At 42.3% G+C, this 20,312-nt stretch overlaps 2 protein-coding genes across 5 annotated transcripts in view; one reads left to right on the top strand and one right to left on the bottom strand.

The window, feature by feature from the left end:
• The window catches only part of LOC144724553 (uncharacterized), a 44,716-nt gene extending 33,326 nt beyond the window's left edge, over positions 1-11,390 (bottom strand). The window contains exons 1-6 of one of the 4 annotated variants that reach the window (XM_078603809.1): positions 10,411-11,390; positions 4,990-5,075; positions 3,979-4,089; positions 2,966-3,076; positions 1,951-2,061; positions 937-1,047 (exon numbers count right to left, since the gene is read on the bottom strand). In XM_078603809.1, coding sequence (XP_078459935.1) covers positions 937-1,047; positions 1,951-2,061; positions 2,966-3,076; positions 3,979-4,089; positions 4,990-5,075; positions 10,411-10,981 — 1,101 coding nt within the window. In that variant the 5' untranslated portion in view covers positions 10,982-11,390. The remainder of the gene's footprint in view (positions 1-936; positions 1,048-1,950; positions 2,062-2,965; positions 3,077-3,978; positions 4,090-4,989; positions 5,076-10,410) is intronic. The other 3 variants (XM_078603810.1, XM_078603811.1, XM_078603812.1) reach the window with 3 other exon arrangements.
• Positions 11,391-19,036: 7,646 nt separating this feature from the next.
• ESPL1 (extra spindle pole bodies like 1, separase) overlaps positions 19,037-20,312 on the top strand; it is a 38,898-nt gene continuing 37,622 nt past the window's right edge. Inside the window, exon 1 of the mRNA XM_078603808.1 lies at positions 19,037-19,260. Coding sequence (XP_078459934.1) covers positions 19,189-19,260 — 72 coding nt within the window. The 5' untranslated portion in view covers positions 19,037-19,188. The remainder of the gene's footprint in view (positions 19,261-20,312) is intronic.

Raw genomic sequence — 20,312 nt, 5'->3', positions numbered from 1 at the left:
TTCACTGTAGGAAGTACCGTTATTTTCTTTTCCTGTGCGTGTTAAACACATCCCGCCGTCACCCGGGGGAAACACTGCATGCTATATTGTGAATGATTGGTCATTCGTGTCTTGGTCAATTTGCACAAAATTGAATCATTACTGTCTACTTCTGCTAGATCACACGGTGTACGTAACTATTTGAAAATTTGAAAAGAAATCACAATATGAATGACGTTATCTGCAGGTAAGTGTAATCCCATTAGGGGTCATTGCTCAAATTAATGGATGGTGGGTTTTATTCAGCTAATGTCACTGAATTCAATGTGGTATTTTTTCACGAGTTATGTCCAGTGCTTAATTTCAGCCAGAGCAGTGTGAAATGCAGTTACATTAATTGTTTCGGAATACTACATCCACCTCGCCAAAAACATATAATTGTTATTATGGGGAGTGCTCTAGTGCTTATACCAATAATCCCTACTCCAAGGCAGCGTAGAAATTGAGTGAGAAATTAAGCCCTGATTGTTTTCCAGCACTGACTAAAGTTCCTTCTAAGATACTATAAAGACTGTAAAGTACATTTACTTTAATTTTATCAGGTAAGGCCCACTGAGCTATATAGATCTTTTTCAGAACGGATCTGGCCACAAATGATAGCTCAACAAAGTGGCTTATCATGTGGAAATTTATAGCAGCCAAATACTCTGAAAACATGATTTTAAATGTGGAGGGAAAAACCGGAAGACCCGGAGAAAAATCCGCGCAACCACAGGGAGATCATGAAAACTGCAAATATACAGGCGTCAGAGTCGGGATCGAACACATGACCTTCTGTATACCTGGCGAGGTAGTTAACACCACGCCATCGTGGTGCCCCCTAAATTACCAGCCAGCACAAAAAACCTTGCAAGGCACTCTCTCTTGTTGGAGAACCCAGTCAATAAGTGAACTTACTTGTTCACCCTTGATCAGAGGAAATTCCTTGGTTATTTGTCCTTTGGGTTGAAGCTTGCTGGGTATAGAATCACCTACTTTCACTGTAGGAAGTACCGTTATTTTCTTTTCCTGTGCGTGTTAAACACATCCCACCGTCACCCGGGGGAAACACTGCATGCTACATTGTGAATGATTAGTCATTCGTGTCTTGGTCAATTTGCACAAAATTGAATCATTACTGTCTACTTCTGCTAGATCACACGGTGTACGTAACGATTTGAAAATTTTAAAAGAAATCACAATATGAATGACGTTATCTGCAGGTAAGCATAATCCCATTACGGGTCATTGCTCAAATTAATGGATGGTGGGTTTTGTTCAGCTAATGTCACTGAATTCAACGTGGTATTTTTTCACGAGTTATGTCCAGTGCTTAATTTCAGCCAGAGCTGTGTGAAATGCGGTTACATTAATTGTTTCGGAATACTACATCCATCTCGTCAAAAACATAATCATTATTATGGGTAGTGCTCTAGTGCTTATACCAATAATCCCTACTCCAAGCCAGCATAGAAATTTAGTGAGTAATGAAGCCCTGGTTGTTTTTCAGCACTGACTGAAGTTCCTTCTAAGATACTATAAAGACTGTAAAGTACATTTACTTTAATTTTATCAGGTAAGGCCCACTGAGCTATATAGATCTTTTTCAGAACGGAATCTGGCCACAAATGATAGCTCAACAAAGTGGCTTAGCATGTGGAAATTTATAGCAGCCAAATACTCTGAAAACATGATTTTAAATGTGGAGGGAAAAACCGGAAGACCCGGAGAAAAATCCGCGCAACCACAGGGAGATCATGAAAACTGCAAATATACAGGCGTCAGGGTCGGGATCGAACACATGACCTTCTGTATACCTGGCGAGGTAATTAACACCACGCCATCGTGGTGCCCCCTAAATTACCAGCAAGCACAAAAAACCTTGCAAGGCACTCTCTCTTGTTGGAGAACCCAGCCAATAAGTGAACTTACTTGTTCACCCTTGATCAGAGGAAATTCCTTGGTTATTTGTCCTTTGGGTTGAAGCTTGCTGGGTATAGAATCGCCTACTTTCACTGTAGGAAGTACCGTTATTTTCTTTTCCTGTGCGTGTTAAACACATCCCACCGTCACCCGAGGGAAACACTGCATGCTATATTGTGAATGATTGGTCACTTGTGTCTTGGTCAATTTGCACAAAATTGAATCATTACTGTCTACTTCTGCTAGATCATACGGTGTACGTAACGATTTGAAATTTTTTAAAGAAATCACAATATGAATGACGTTATCTGCAGGTAAGCATAATCCCATTACGGGTCATTGCTCAAATTAATGGATGGTGGGTTTTGTTCAGCTAATGTCACTGAATTCAATGTGGTATTTTTTCACGAGTTATGTCCAGTGCTTAATTTCAGCCAGAGCAGTGTGAAATACGGTTACATTAATTGTTTCGGAATACTGCATCCATCTCGCCAAAAACATATAATTGTTATTATGGGTAGTGCTCTAGTGCTTATACCAATAATCCCTACTCCAAGGCAGCGTAGAAATTGAGTGAGAAATGAAGCCCTGATTGTTTTCCAGCACTGACTAAAGTTCCTTCTAAGATACTATAAAGACTGTAAAGTACATTTACTTTAATTTTATCAGGTAAGGCCCACTGAGCTATATAGATCTTTTTCAGAACGGATCTGGCCACAAATGATAGCTCAACAAAGTGGCTTATCATGTGGAAATTTATAGCAGCCAAATACTCTGAAAACATGATTTTAAATGTGGAGGGAAAAACCGGAAGACCCGGAGAAAAATCCGCGCAACCACAGGGAGATCATGAAAACTGCAAATATACAGGCGTCAGAGTCGGGATCGAACACATGACCTTCTGTATACCTGGCGAGGTAGTTAACACCACGCCATCGTGGTCCCCCCTAAATTACCAGCCAGCACAAAAAACCTTGCAAGGCACTCTCTCTTGTTGGAGAACCCAGTCAATAAGTGAACTTACTTGTTCACCCTTGATCAGAGGAAATTCCTTGGTTATTTGTCCTTTGGGTTGAAGCTTGCTGGGTATAGAATCACCTACTTTCACTGTAGGAAGTACCGTTATTTTCTTTTCCTGTGCGTGTTAAACACATCCCACCGTCACCCGGGGGAAACACTGCATGCTATATTGTGAATGATTAGTCATTCGTGTCTTGGTCAATTTGCACAAAATTGAATCATTACTGTCTACTTCTGCTAGATCACACGGTGTACGTAACGATTTGAAAATTTTAAAAGAAATCACAATATGAATGACGTTATCTGCAGGTAAGCATAATCCCATTACGGGTCATTGCTCAAATTAATGGATGGTGGGTTTTGTTCAGCTAATGTCACTGAATTCAATGTGGTATTGTTTCACGAGTTATGTCCAGTGCTTAATTTCAGCCAGAGCAGTGTGAAATGCGGTTACATTAATTGTTTTGGAATACTACATCCATCTCGTCAAAAACATAATCATTATTATGGGTAGTGCTCTAGTGCTTATACCAATAATCCCTACTCCAAGCCAGCGTAGAAATTTAGTGAGTAATGAAGCCCTGGTTGTTTTTCAGCACTGACTGAAGTTCCTTCTAAGATACTATAAAGACTGTAAAGTACATTTACTTTAATTTTATCAGGTAAGGCCCACTGAGCTATATAGGTCTTTTTCAGAACGAACCTGGCCACAAATGATAGCTCAACAAAGTGGTATATCACGTGTAAATTTATAGCAGCCAAATACTCTGAAAACATGATTTTAAATGTGGAGGGAAAAACCGGAAGACCCGGAGAAAAATCCGCGCAACCACAGGGAGATCATGAAAACTGCAAATATACAGGCGTCAGGGTCGGGATCGAACACATGACCTTCTGTATACCCGGCGAGGTAGTTAACACCACGCCATCGTAGTGCCCCCTAAATTACCAGCCAACACAAAAAACCTTGCAAGGCACTCTCTCTTGTTGGAGAACCCAGTCAAAAAGTTAACTTACTTGTTCACCCTTGATCAGAGGAAATTCCTTGGTTATTTGTCCTTTGGGTTGAAGCTTGCTGGGTATAGAATCGCCTACTTTCACTGTAGGAAGTACCGTTATTTTCTTTTCCTGTGCGTGTTAAACACATCCCACCGTCATCCAAAGGAAACACTGCATGCTATATTGTGAATGATTGGTCATTCGTGTATTGGTCAATTTGCACAAAATTTTATCATTTCTGTCTACATCTGCTAGATCACACGGTGTCCGTAACGATTTGAAAATTTGAAAAGAATCACAAAATAACAATTGCATAGTCTACAGGTGAGTGTAATCCCATGAGGGGTCATCATTCACATTCATGGATGGTTGGTTTTGTTCAGCAAATGTGACCAAATTCAATGGGGTATTTTGTAATGACTTATGCCCAGTGCTTAATTTCAGCCAGAGCACTCTGAAACGCTGTTCCGGGAATTGTTTTCGCATGCCACATCCTTCTCGCCAACAACATAATTATTGTTATTATGGGTAGTGCTCTAGTGCTAGTGCCTTACGCCAATAATTCCTACTCCAAGCCAGCCTAGTGATGGAGTGAGAAATGAAGCCCTGGTTGTGTTCCAGCACTAACTCAAATTCCTTCTATGACACTATAAAAACTATAAACTAAATTTTTTATTTTACCAGGTATGGCCCACTGATCGATGTAACGCTTTTTCAGAAGCAACCTGGCCACAAATGATAGGTCAACAAAGTGGTGTATCATGTTGAAATGTATAGCAGCCACATACTCTAAACGCATGTTTGTAAATGTGGAGAGAAAAACCAGAGGATCTGGAGAAAAATCCCTGCCACGACAGGGAGAAAGACACGCAAACTCCAAATATACAGGCGGCAAGATTGAACCCACGACCTCCTGTATATCAGGCGAGGTAGTTAACATCTCGCCACCATAGGGTACTACGGTGGCGAGATGTTAACAGCTGGTGAGAAAGTAACATCATATCCACCCTCACCTCTACATGTGCTCACCTGTGTTGCTGAAGGCGTGCTTGATGGTTCAAAGTCTCCCTTAATGGGGGGAAGCTCTTCCTCCTCCGACTTGCCCCCTGAAGGCCCTTAGAAACATGGAAGGGGTTTTTTGATTAATACAGGACTCACGCAAGCATTACCCTTATGGATAGTCTGTGACTGCCGGCGGCCTTCATGACCATATACGTCTTAGGGGATCACTTCAAAAACATTAGATTTCTATATAACAATATTAAATGACGATGAAACCCTCCAGTTGTATATAAAGTGGCATTCTAAACACCCTCAATAACGATGTGTTTGTCTTTACACTTATAATTTGAGCACCAATAGTAGTGTAGTGACATCGCGGGATGTCACTGTGTAGTACCGGCCCGAGAGAGGCACGGTGAGCGCTGATTGATAGCGCTGGATGGCATCACGCTTGGCGTGCAGTGCCAGCCCTACAGGATAGTGCTGGACGTAAAAATGGGGTTACTAAAGGCCATGACACTCTGTGCTATGAACCCCGGCGAGTCGAGTTCAATTCCCGCTTATGGCCAACACCAGTAATGATTGTGAACCATTCCCGAGCCTCCCCTAAGTCGGCTGAACCTAAAATAAGTACCTGGTGAGGTGGGTGTGTAAACATCTCCACTAGGAAGATAAAGGCGGCCAGGCATGGTGCTGGGCACCCACCCCCTCGTGTGCCATGCCAACCTTGATAGGCGCTCGCTAACAGCACTTGCCCCTACAGTCTGTCAATGCTATAATGAGCCAATAATATATGTCCAGCCCCCCTCATTAATAATCATGAACAGATGACGTCCTCCAAATGGACACCCCCTCCATTCATAATAATTAGCGGCTGACGTCACTCCACATGGGGGGCCGAGGCGCCTCCTCCCCCCTCCTCGGCGTCAACTCACAGCCCTCACTACAAAGGCAGAACCCTCAAGTCACGCGGTCTCCGTAACGCTAGAGACATCAAAGTAAAAAGGACGTCATGATGAACAAGGGATTATAACCTTTAAATGAAATAAGTCCGCGTCACCGCGCCCTTACAAATTGCACACGAATTGATGCAATGACTATCACGTCGCGGTCTGCATTTCGCTTGCAAGTTTCAGATTTACTGCAATACACCCATCCTAGCATGGGGGGTATTTGTCTTTGCTGTGCATGTACATAATTATAGTTATGATATTTATCATGCTAAAACAGTCGTGTATAATATGTTATTCCGCTGCTGGGTGAGGGCCTCTCTATGGCATGTGGGTCATGGGGAGTTATCTGCAGGAGGCATAGACGTGGGGGCATCGGAAGTACAGTCCAACAATGGATTTTCCTGCCCTTCCCGCTGCTGTGCCCAGCTTAGTCCGCCAGATGTCTGTGACAGCCTGGTGTGCATGGTGGTTACCCATACAAGCGCTGTTCAGGCTCAGTTCTGCTTAGCTTCTGAGATCTGGCAATATTGGGTGCATTGTGGGTCATTTTGGCCGAGGCGTGCATGTGTTTGTAAATGCAACGTGAATGCAAAATAACTCATTGAACTTTCAAGCAGAGTTCTTTTGTGCGATGCGGGTGTGAATGCATCCAAATTCTTTAGGTTCTCTTTTCTTACACACTTCTCTCAAAAGTGAACTTGGCTCACTTGGAGACAACAAAAAATTTATGAATAAGCCAAGCCTCTTTCAGACAGGGCTCCGCGCTGCGTTATAGCTTTGTGAGTTCTTCGGATTCGTGATGGGGCTATGCTATTCACGTGTGCTGCTAGCAGCTGCTTCTTGGCGACAGCGATCCAGGGCTGCTGTGTCCTTACACGCACGCAGCTTAACCACAAACCCAGTCAGGTGATGTGTGGGTTTGACAGTCCACAGTTTTCAAAAGGGAAAAAAAGGAATAGAAAAAATGTGGACAGGTAGCCCTGCGTGTCGGCCCGCTTGCTACTGGGGTGGCAAATTGCAAGTTATTGGCTAATTCGATTCCAAATCTGTAAGGTGTTTGAATTGTATGTCATCATCGTCGTTGGCAATAATTTGCTAGAGATGAGAAGTCTGTACTTGGCTCATGACCTATATATTATTCAAGAAATTATCATAAACACCAAACTACAAGAACAGTAAATGGTCCCTTCCTTTTTATTCCTACTGTGATAGGAATCCACTTTGTTGACCTGAGCAGTTTCATCCGTTATTAAAATTGTCACAAGATAAAAATGAGGAATAAAAAAATAAACCTATTACAAATCAATATCTGACTGTGCAAAGTGTCTGTGTGTTGCATTGGTGGGTTTTACACATAGTTTTTGTTACCAACAAAGACTCTTGAAATTTGGTGGAACCAAACTGTTTACACCCAATAATAACAAAATGTATGAGGCATTGCCTTAAACCAATTGCAGTGTTCTCAATGCGACTTTACTAAGCACACAGGCATTGAGCCTTGGTGAGCAATCGTGATTGCCCAATCTGGCATTTTAATCTTTATGGACACAATTCTTAATGTGGTCATGACACGAGTACACTGGTACTCTGCATTTCATTGGGATTTTTAAAAAATATCCCTTCACAAATGAGTCATCTTACCCTTAGCTGATACTAATTCCCACAGTAGAGAGATGAAACAATATTTACATAAGCTGATTCTGAACAACAATGCACGTGCATTTACCACCATATACATAAAATGCACCATAATACACCGCTGTATGTGTTTCATAAAACAAACAAACAAATGTATAAAGTGACAGCGATGTCATTTTGTGTGTGCTCCCAGTCCCCACAGTCCAACCATTTATTTCAAGAGTCCCAGGCCACCTCAGGTGATATAACTTCTTCAGTGGTTATATTTTTTTTGTGTGGAAAACAAGAGTGAATTACGTGATGAGCATTTGAAATTAGTGGGTTATCAAATGATGGACTCTTATTCACGATATAAATAACTTGGTGAAGCTAAAGTATTGCTACCTTAAGTGGTACAAATTTATTCTCTGGCCCATGGCCTCATTTCAAAAACTATTTGAATGTCCCCTTACCTGCCAATTGCATGGCTTTTACAGCCACAAAAGGCTGATATTAACTGCTCTATGACCCAAAAGCAGTCATCCTGGCAAGGAACATACCATGCACTGATCCATTCATCACCTTGTCAAGGTGCCTTTGTAAATAGTCACGTGTGAGCAACTTTGGAGGCGTTAAGGTCAATGGTTGAGAAAAGAAGATGTGTGGTCATGGGGTGGTTTGCTGCCTAGGCATGGGAAAATAATATGAAGCCTTTTGTCTCTTTGCAGGGCCATTTTAAGAGACACAAAGGTTTTTTTTTTTACCACACAGTAAATACCTGTACATAATCATTTTTTTTGGAACAGTGATGGTGGCAAGTTCAACCGCAGCCTTAACACGAGTACATATCCATTTGAAATCAGTAAACATTTATTTTACCTGCAATGCAAACGCTTAACCCTTCAAATCATCATCGGTCTAATAGTGTTTAAAAATGGTTCTGTTTCAACGGGCGTAGCCTTTGAAAGCCCGCGTTAGCACCACGCGGGTGCCTGCCGAGGCGTATACCCTGCGGGCACACGCTCCTTTATAACACAACTCACGGCACACCACCGTTCCTCGTCTCCCACGCAAAATGAAAAAAAAACGCGCGTGCCCAAATGCCCCTGGGTGCGGCGGCTTAGGCGAGCGCCGTTGATGCCGGAGCATTCCATATTGCAAGGGCGGATTGAAACGAGTCCTTCTCTAACCGCAGTAACGCAGGGACGGGCCGTATGGTTGAGCCATAGTGGTTTGGAGCACCAGGATGCGGTTATTGCCACCATGGTTCCTATAAGGCAATCGTACCATTTTGCAGATGGCTTGTCATTCCGTTGGCACGCGTACATATGCCATTCATCATTTACTATATAATGAAAGGTAAGTTTTCTAGTTATTTCTTCCAGTATAAATTACCTGATGTAACAGTGTCGAGGCATATACTGAATGCTTGAACTGTGATACCTTGACATTTGAAATATTTCTTGCATCTCCATAACAACTATACATAGGTGGGGTTTCACGTGAATACACAATTCCAAGTTTATCAATCACAAAATTTTACCGTTGTGCATAGCACAGTAACGTTGTGTTGTTATATTATTGGTTCTTTCGGTAAAGTCACGTAGAAGAGAAATAATAAAATAATACAAGTATAAAACAATAGAAATTCTCACGACGTTTCGACTGTGGATCTGTGGATTTTACACCAGATGATGATTGCTTGTGTTGCAGTCGAAACGTCGTGAGAATTTGTATTGTTTTATACTTGTATTATTTTATTATTTCTGTTCTACGTGACTTTACCGAAAGAACCAAGGATATGAATCCCTGCAGTGACGAAAGCTTTAAATCAAAAGTTGTGTTGTTATATTATATAAAAACACAAACATTGATTACTAGATCTTAACTTCCAGACAATGCAGACAGATATAACAACGTGCATGTTTACATTGTTGTATTGTACGTACTTGGGGTGGAGGGGTGTTGCGGCGGCTATCAGACTGCTATGAACCCAGTCAAATTAATTTGATAACCGGCCACGGCTAACATCATTTGGCGAATGATATCTGTACCTGTCTCCCCCTTCCCCCATAACTTTACCATTCCTCCCCTAACGGTGAAATGTGGTTAATCTCTGCTCCCCCATGACCTATACTGCATGGGGAAGCCTTCATCCGGCAGTCGACTTAGAGGGCTGTAAATTATTCCTCTTGTTAAATATACCTTATCCACGACGTGACTTTACCGAAAGAACCAAAGAGTAATTCCTGCAGTCACGAAAGCGTGAAATAAAGTTTTAAATTAATTGCTTTTATGAAAATGAAGTGAAGGCCACCGTTCATGAATTGAACACGTGTTAATCCTGCTGACACTCTGAACAGCTTTTTTACGGATACGTAACCCACCACACGTTTGTGTTACAGAAGGCTTTTATGCGTGGTAACTCTATCAGGCCGTATATATCTTGCTTTTTTGCATGCTACTACATACAGGCTAATTTGACAGCTCACGCTGGTTGTGATACAAGTTCATATAAATGTTAGAGATCTTATCCACTCAACTCATAAAGGTTGTACTGCACGCACCTTTTGCGTAGAGCTTCAGCACGCAGAATTAGTGTAGGTAAAGCTTAGGTTGTTATGTTGACATCTACTGCACTAATTCTAAATCTAATTGAGGTTTACCAGCTCAAGTCCTGTCTTGTGATGACGTAATCACACACATTGCAAAAAAATTGCTCTCTTTAACGACACAATCACAATGGAAATTATTTTGTAAGACAACACGGTGTGTATACCGTATATTAGCATAAGTAGGAGCAGATCATATATGTGTGTAAATTATAAACGTACAGTCCATACTCATTGATTCAAACAATAAATAAACGAATGCATACCTTCATTCTCATTCTCGTCGTCTCTACCAGCTATGATTCCGTCGTCACCTTTAACCGGTTCGCTGTCTGTCGTTTCATCTGAATAGTCTTCATCATCGTCATCTTCGATTGGGTCCAGATGATCTATGTCTTCATCACCAATCTTCGTGTTTCCGTTCTCATCTTCATTTTCTTCTTCCTCCACTTCTTCTTCCAATTTCTCCTCTTTGTTGTCCTCTTCCCCTTCTTTTTCCTCTTTAGCCTCCCCTAAAAAATCGACATCTTCGTAATCTTCCTCAAGGTAATCTTCATCTTCGTTCTGTCCCTCATCTATTTTTACTGTCTCGTCCTCGTCCAAATTTTCCTGGTTTTCGTCGGTCAACTCTTCTTCAAGATCATATTCGTCTTCTTCATTGAACGACGGATCTGTAGGCGCGACAGTGGTTTGTTTACCCTCCTTTGATTCCACCTTCCCCGTCTTTGGCAATGCAGGTGCTTTTGTGGGACCCTTGAATACACTCCACCACTGCGCTGATACTGGAGGAAGAACGATCAAACATAGAAAAATCCAGCACAGATTAAAGTGCTTCATGTTTAATAACTCATCTGTGACACAGCACAGGCTTTGGTCACGGACTTGAACAGCTCCGAGAAAAGTCCAAACTTCGCTGCTTCTGCTGCTACGAGCCTTGCTCTTTGGACCCGATGAATCGCTAACACACCCACGCGCGTTGCCAACAACCACCTTTTATGTCGGCTTTACAAAACCCAACATTTCTTTGGTGGTGGGAATTTTTACTCAACACCGTTTGCGTCGCTCTGCCTGGCTTAGCAAACAGTGGAACCTTGCTTGATATATGTGAGCACTTCCCAGATACGACTCGTGGTTTATATATGCTGTACCCTCCCCAATTAAACACTTCTCGTGGTGGAGGGGGGGGGGATCCCTCGACTTGGAAACACGAGTCACGTCTAAGAGATTTCTCAATCGGAGCCCGTGCCAAGATGTTTTGTAAACAGCGCCACGTTCGGATACTTCGTGTTTGTCACAACCGTTGATGCAAATAAATTGTTTCTAATGACCGTTATGCGTCTAAAGCGAACAGATGTTAGGCAAAATTAGATGTTAAGCATATGAACCAAGTAAGAATTGTCAATATATTCATTGTGTGTATTACAACACACGAAAGCGGGTCAAACATTTTATTTTCGTAATAGAGAAACACGATCGTACACGTGGACACGACATGAACCCTCAACAACGATCATCTTTACATATGATTTTTACATGGCAAATATTGTTTTGTTGATATTCCACTTTTATATCACAACTAAATGTCTGTTGTATTGCTGTTATGTGTACTTAGAAACATTGTGTAACTACTTCTTATCAATAGTGAATAAAAATTGTCAAAAGTTGCATTTTGATGTGTGAACAATTGTAATTTTTGATCGGGCAAGTACAGAATTTAATTTCTGTATGTCATTGACAGTAAATGCTGTAAAGAGACAACTATGGGATGTGAAAGACGCATTTCCTTCACCTTTGTGACCTAAGCAATCAGTCACTCAAAAGTATGTCTAAAAAATACTTTTTTTTACTTTCTTTCAAAATCACAAAGTAGGTTATCTTATTGACACCAAAGATTTTCAAACCCAAGGCTTCACATTGGTCAACAAAATTGTCATGTTTTGTGTGATTTCATTTATTATTTATTCCACATTGATGGAATTGTATACGTGCGCGTTAATAGGAGTGAGGGCAAAAGTTTTAAGTTTAGATTACACAGTAGTCCTGTGATGGAACGGTGAAACGCGGAATGGAGTTGAACTGGATACAAAATAAACAGGTGGGCCACTTTATCGAATGCTCCTCAAACTCACTGAAAATGGCCCCACAACCACCGCACCCAAACCAAAGTCCACCAAAAAGGAGCTACTTGAACACAAAAATCACTTGGCGAGCAAGATATTAAAATACGTAAAGTATATGAAGCGATTTCAGTGTGCAGGTTTCAACATGCATAAGGCATGTGGGCGTATATAGGCAGGGTTGGTTAATGTTAGAATATGATTGTGTAACATTGTCACTTTCATTTGAGGATTGGAATGTTTTGGTTTCATTTTATAACTGTTTCGTTTAATTTTACTGCCTTATTTTAGTTTTATTTTAACCATGCAATGTGAACTGTTGTGGGACTTTGTAAATGGTAATAAGTAAAAAAAACTTAATTTTATGTTATGTGTTTGCACAGTGGGTAAAGTCAGTTTGCTGACATGTTAAGTTTTTTAAACGTAGGAAATGAAAAAGCTATGAAAACATATACATGACAATTGTGATATCCCCATTTGTCTCCACTAGTCACATGACAACATAAACTGTGTTGCATTGATTTTGGGTTTATTATATCAACATGTAAAGTAAATGCTGCATGTGCAAATTAGTGTGTACCTACCATTTCTGATCCTCAGGGATTTTTTTTACCACCATAAGCCAAATGCAAACAGATATACACAAAGCAAGGGTATGTCTGGCACAGAGTACTGGTGCCATTACACCTCTACCTGCTCTATACATTTTTAAGTGCACATCATTGTATGCTGTCACTATTTTACGTGATAATTTTTTGCCCAATGGCTCTGAGTGGACAAAGCATAGCCAAGATTTTCATGGCTTTGATTGTCTATTTCTGCACGCCTAAATTCCCAGACCATTGTGCACGTCTCTGCATGACAATACCGCTTTAAATACTGTAACACAAATCGAGGCTTATGTGTTCCATATACTGTACTGTACCAGTAGCTTGCAATTTGTGGGCTGTGGGCCACGGTTTGCAAGGCCGTAGCAAATGGTCCTCAGAACTTTTGCAGAAACGATTTATTTTATACAAAACACCATTTTTTCACTGCCCAAAGCACATAAATTTTGATGAATCAATAAAAAAGCCAGTTTGTAGTTTTTTATGGCTTATTCATGAACATTTTATAGTGCTTTTAGAATAATTTTTTTTTATTGGTGCACTGTGGTCTGCGGGTCCAGAAAAGGGTTTGAGCCACTGCCACATACAATACAATATGCATCAAACCTGATGAAACATTTCTAGAATGGATTTTATGGAAGCAGAACCAAATTCACATGAACAGTGGTAATGCCTCTATTGATGAATTATCACTGTCGTGGCGTGCACTGCAGCAATTTCTTTGTCAAATGTCATAGAATCAAGTCTGTAAACACTTTGGGTTCATTTGTTTGAATGACATGTCCTGCGTTGTACTTCACTGGGTTTTTCCTCAGGACTAATTCCTGAAATTGCACGATTTAATAAAAATGCCAATGGATCATGTGTGCAGTAGATTGTTTGTCTCATAGCTGGTACTACAGCATTCTGATGTATTTGCCCAAGGGATGGAATCAGGTTACTGAAATTTCATCTCAGTTTTAATTAACTGAAATGTACCTGCTAACACTGTAAACAGAATAGTCACAAATTGGTAACCCTGATTACAATCCTATTGGACAATATTCTTACTTCAAATACTCATAAGTGAAGTTGCACTTAAAATTAACGATGCACAACTAATGTCGGATTTTCAGTGCCTTTTATTCAACTATAATAGTGCAGCATATTGTGACCTGTATCTGTAAAACTTTATTCACAGTGGTTTCCAGGTCCAACGATATTTGGGGGTTGTCCATCTACCTCAAGATGTCTTGTGCTGGACGCTAAACAAATCAAAAATAAGTTAAATTTCGATTTAAAGCTTTCGTGACTGCAGGGATTCATCTTCTTGGTTCTTTCGGTAAAGTCGAAACGTCGTGAGAATTGTATTTTATTATGTTTTATTTTTATCATTTTATTATTTCCCTTCTACGTGACTTTACCGAAAGAACCAACAAAACAAAGATAAGTTGTTTGGATTTGAGCACAGGTGTCTGAGATAATTGCTAGGAATGTTGTGCCAGAACAGGAACACATTCCTGCGGAGGGAGCTGGTAGGAACGTTGGGTTGCTCGGTCAATGGCCAGGGTCAACGGCGGCGTGGTGTATTCCGCAAATATGCCTGTGAGGGCGGGCACAAGCCGGCGTGAGTAGGTTCAACGTTGAGTTTTATAAGGGCACCACGGGGTGACCAGCCCCTCCCCACCCCTCCCATTCCCCACCCAGCCCCACCCTCCCCACCCAGCCCCACCCTCCCCACCCAGCCCCTCCCCACCCTTCCCTTCCCACCCAGCCCATCCCTGCATGACGGACACAATAATCCCCTGTGGCTGGTGTAACCAGGAGGTTCCTACCAGTATAAGCAATTCATCAGTTCAAAAGAGAACATGGCAGGTAATTATTGTACTGATTGCATTTCGTGGAAAGTGTGCAGGTTGAGAGGGCCGATTGCCAAGGTAGATATTGGAGTGGTCTTCATGGACCTAGTGACCAAGGGGAACACCTTAGAGTAGATGGTAGGATACTGTGAGGACAGGCCTTGGAGATAGGGTGTTTACTGTGCAACAGCTGTGGGAGGAACATGTTGGCAAGGTGTGGTGGCATCAATGAATTTGGCCATGGTGACATCTTCATCTTGATCAAAGAAAAAATTAACAATAGCCATAAGGGGTGCAAAGATAATGAACACTTAAAAAAAATGGAGCCCAAATAGAGACATTAGAAATCAAATTGACTTTATTTCATGTACAACCCCCAGAATGTCAAAACTATCTTTGTACATAGCAAATCCAAAACAAGAAGTTATCACAGGCTGGTGCATGTTGCACTTATACATTGCCAAAGAGAGGACATATCTTACTCTTAGGTTTTTTCGGTAAAGTCACGTAGGTAAAAAATTAAAAAATAATAAATGAAAATAAATCTATTAAATCACGACGTTTCGGAGGCAACACAAGTCTCTGTCTTCAGGTGGGACCGTCACAGCCAAATTTACTGTATCAAGTGAGGACATGTCTTATTATAGGTCAAAACAAGCCAGTTACCATCAAGGCTCGTTAAGGAGATATAAGATGCTAACAACTACAGTGATGGAGCAATGGGATCAGCTCACGTGAAGATTTGTGATAACAGGCCCGTGGGTGGGTAAGCAATGACATGGTTGAGGCCTTCTTTCAGGAGTGGATACTGGGTTGTAAATTAATTGGGCGAATTCCAAATCAAACAGATCAGAGGCAGCCTAGTCTCAAACAGTGTTAGACCAGAAGCATCCTCTGGCGTCCTCTGGTCTAACACTGTTTGAGACTAGGCTCTAAAGAAAGCTGTCTCTGGTGTGGACCAATCAGTTTTAAAGACAATGCATATACTACCAGAACATGTTTTTTGTTTGCAGGTTCACCACAAGTATATGTGGTTAATGCAGACATGACTTAAATTTCGATTTAAAGCGTTCGTGACTGCAGGGATTCATCGTCTTGGTTCTTTCGGTAAAGTCACGTAGAAGGAAAATAATAAAAATAACACATAATAAAAGACAGACGCTGTCTCCCCGACAGACCTGGTCTTCACCTGAGGACGGCTGCTTGCGTTGTGGCCGAAACGTCGTGAGAATTATTTAATTGTTTTATTATTTTATTATTTACATTCTACGTGACTTTACCGAAAGAACCAAGAAGATGAATCCCTGCAGTCACGAAAGCTTTAAATCGAAATCTTAAAACCTGTTATTAAGGGAGGTCCCATAATGTAGTCCTGTGGTTATCTTCTACGGTCGTTCTCTTACAAGGTGGTGTATGACTGAGATGCAGAAATGATTTTTTACATTGTCAAAATGTGATCATATTCTCCAGATGACATTTTCTTCCTGTATTTGAAATAAAAACAATTGTGGGTGCGTTTTATAATCCGGTGTGTGAACAGATTTGTATAACTTTATTGACACTGGGCACAAGTAGTGGGGTGCATCTTATTTTTTGGAGCGTTTTATAATCCAGGCAATATATTATCCGTATGGAAATGGGAGGGAAGCTATAGTATTTTGTGTTATGTTTTGTATAGTTTAGCGTCAAACTCGGACCATTATCGTAAATAGCGAGGGCCCTTGCCTATAACACGTCTGGCAGTTCACCAGCATTGGTTCAAGCCTGCCTAACGGCTGATGAGACTGAATGTTGAAACCGGTCCAGTTTTCTTGTATTGCTGCTGAATTTATGCACTCCCAGAAAGGCTGTGTGGCTGACGGGATGTGTAACCATATACAGGGATTCCTCTACTTAGGAACACTCGACTTACTAACTTTCAGAGAAACAAATCTGTCGAAGTCCAGTTGCCTGTAAGAGATAAGAGTCGTAAGTTCAACCGCCGCGCAATAGATGGCGGTGGTGGCATCTACATCTCCAAGACATTATGCAACTTTTAAAGCCATTTCCTGTATTTAGTGTACATGCCGTCAGGCGTGGTTCGTCCACTAGGGCCGTTGGGGCGCAGCCCCACCAAGCAGCCTGAGATGAGAAATTATTTTTGTAATAAAAATACTTTTCTATAAAAAAAAAACGTTTTGTAATGATTCTTTCAACGTGAATTGCCTAATCAATGTAACATATTTCATATTAGAAACCGCTGCAACACCACAGTCTGATTTGTGCCTCGGGGAGGTCTCGGGGCAGCTGTGAAGATGTCCGAGTGAGAGATATCCTTTCAGTCATTGCGATTAGCTTCGTATTTTAGCCACGCCGATTGAGACCCATTCAGGGCAGTGAAAAAGGCGCCCATGGTTGCAATGACGATGTCATAACACTAGGTTGCACTGTGCAAATATAGCAGGTCACGGCTTTTGGCAGTGTCAAAGGGGTTATGTGGTGTGGACTAGAGGGTAATGGAGACAGCATGAGTGGTTTCTTGTTATGTTTCGTATTGTTTATAAATGCCTACTGTTGGTAGATAAGACAGTTATATCACTTTCACGGGAAGGCCAATAACATGACGAGGTTTTTAAAAATTAGAACACCATCGTTTCAGAGGTCACTCACAACAGCCCCACCTAGTGGCAATGTCACGAGCCGCCACTGCATGCCGTACAACGCGTTTGGAATCGACAGACATCTGGAACCTAACTCGTTCGTAAGTAGAGGAGATACGGCAATTTTGCTGACGGTTTCCACCTGAAGACGGAAGCTTGTGTTGCCTCCGAAACGTCGTGATTTAATTTCGTTGTTTTTATATTTTTTTACCTACGTGACCTTACCGAAAAAAACAAAAAGTAGGAGTTCCTGTACCTGCATATTTTGTTACGTGGAGGAACCAACCGGTAGCCTATCCTATTGCTTACATAACATCAGCAGCGGAAAAAATAGCAAGAATCGCATCTCTAGCTCACTCAGCTTCTGCCCCCCCCACCCGCCAATTTTCGCGTTCCCAGTTCCTGGCGTCCACGAGGCGCCCTCCACCCCCCTCCTCTTTGACTTATACAGCCTCCTGGCATCTCTCCCACTTTAGAATAACATTTCTTGCTGTGGTGCTCACACCTGATGATGATTGCTTGTGCTGTAATCGAAACGTCGTGATTAAATATTATTTAGTTTTTATCTTAAATTTTATTAATTATTTTCTTTACCTACGTGACTTTACCGAAAGAACCAAGAGTATAGTAACCGCACAACTTAACAAATACAAACACTAGCCATTGGCCACGAAGTGAGGGTGGCGTCACCACGGTGCCTGTGCCAGGCTAGGTGCACTTTGCGGCCAACGTGGAGTGGCGAAGGGGTTCGCTGCTGCTGGCAGGAGGTCTCAGGAACAGACCCAGCAGGTGCCCACATGGGTTGTTGGGGGCCATCCATTTAGCGGGTACGCAAAAATCTGTCAAAACTTGACCCCTCCCTGTACGCACATGGACTTTTTACAACCCCCCCCTACCCCGAATCCTATAGAACGGCCGATATTTAATCCACGCAGAAACGATCAATGATTAATATTAACGTGTTCTTGGTTCTTTCGGTAAAGTCACGTAGAAGGGAAATAATACAAAACAATACAATTATCACGAAAGCTTTAAATCGAAATATTAACGTGTTTAAGCAGATAGTCCACCGCCGGACTAAGCCAAATGTAGACAAATTATAGAGGCTTCACCCCCCCCTCCCGTTTCCTATGCGTACGCACAGTCAGTAGACTTCCCCCCCATACGCAAGCTACGCATTTAGGTTAACCCCTAAATGGATGGCCCTTGGCCTCACTGAGATGACTGGGAGATGCACCACCAACTCTACCCCACCCCCCCTCTACCATTGCCAACTTGCTGCATTGTATCCGGACCCGGCGCTCCGCTTGTTGTGAGCGGACGCTTCTCTTTGCCCTCCGTTGTTGCTGGAGGACGAACCCGCACACTTTTGTTGTTGTTGTTGTCTCAACCAAGCACCAAGGGGTGGAGGAGGACAACATCGCCCGCCGCCTTTCAACAAACAGGAGCCACGCCGCGACGGCGTGACGTCATCGCGAACGGCGTGACGTCACCGCGCGGAGCAACGATTCCGCTTCGGGCGACGTCATCGCGCAAGGCGTGACGTCACCGAGCGGAGCTACGATTCGCCTCGGGCGACGTCATCGCGCACGGCGTGACGCCACCGCGCGGATCAACGATTCGCCTCGGGTGACGTCATCGCGCACGGCAACCGCCACGACGGCGTGACGTCACCGCGCTGCCGCTCGGCCGTTGGTCACGTGGCACCGGGCGGAATAATTCAAAAATTTTCTCGGCGGTGGCGGTGTCCTCCACCTCCTCGTCCTTCTCGTCGTCGTCTCTTGGTCTCCCCACCCCCGGGGCCATTCGTCGCCTCTGCCACGGTCTCTTTTACCGGACAAAATGAGCATCGTGGACGAGTTAAAACGCGCGCGGAGCGAGGCGGAGCTCAGGGCTTTCCTCAAGAACTTCGAGGTTGGTGAGCGCGGTTCCAAAAAAAACAAAAACAATCCGAGATAAAACAAAATAAACTATTTTATACCTACGTGACTTTACCGAAAGAACCAAAGAGTATTATGGATCCCTGCAGTCACGAAAACTTCAAATCTAAATCCAAGAGCCCACGGAATGCGCCGCGTGGGTTCGCGGTTGCGTCTTTGTGCAGTCGAGATGCATGCGACGAGGAAAGGGGCCCACCCACATTTACTCCAATGTCCTCAAGTCTACAGTGCCGTATATCTCTTATTAAGTGTTCCCTCACAGGGTAGGAGTAGCATTGGCGAATGTGTCGAGATTGTTGTACTTGTTAATGTTTTTTTTACTATCTACCTCGACCTGCTCCCCCGTTCCACCAGATTTCATGAGCGGTGACGATTCTCCATTGGAACCTCCTTTGCCAGTAGCAAAATATGATAATTGTTTTTTTTATCCTTTTATCTGGCAACAAAACTGACACCTTTTTTACAAGGAGTCTTTTGGCGTCATCTGGTCCAACACCATGTAGGACTAGGCTCTAGGAAAAGCTGTCTCGGGTGTGGACCAATCAATTTCAAGGACAGTGCATACATACATTTATCAGAGTTTTTGTTTGCATTCTGACCGCAGGTATTGTGGTCAATGCAAACATGACTCCTTGTAAAAAAGTGTCAGTTTTGTTGCCAGATAAAAGGGTTAAAAAAACAATGATCACGGTGACGATTCTATTTAGGTGTAAAATTTTGGGTCCGGGCCTTTAGAGACGTACATTTTCCAGAAAAAATATTGTGCTCTGGTGTCTCATTGGCAGAGTGTGCCATTTTTTTTACAAGACACCTATCAAAGTTTAGGAGTTTGTCTGCTTAAGCAAATACTGTTTGAAAACATTGATACAGAAGGCCCATGGGCTTGATAGGCCAATATTTTATTTTCATGTCGCCGAACAGACTTATTATCTACACTCCACCGTAATGATGAAAAATACATTTGGTTACATTTTGTTGATTGGAATTTGGTTGGATAATTTCTCATACAAATGCATATGGTTCACC

Source organism: Lampetra planeri, chromosome 21, assembly GCF_965212315.1.
Source record: "Lampetra planeri chromosome 21, kcLamPlan1.2.h2, whole genome shotgun sequence".
NCBI lineage: Eukaryota > Metazoa > Chordata > Hyperoartia > Petromyzontiformes > Petromyzontidae > Lampetra > Lampetra planeri.
Note: the sequence above shows the minus strand (reverse complement) of the source record. Positions and strands in the feature narration are given on the sequence as shown.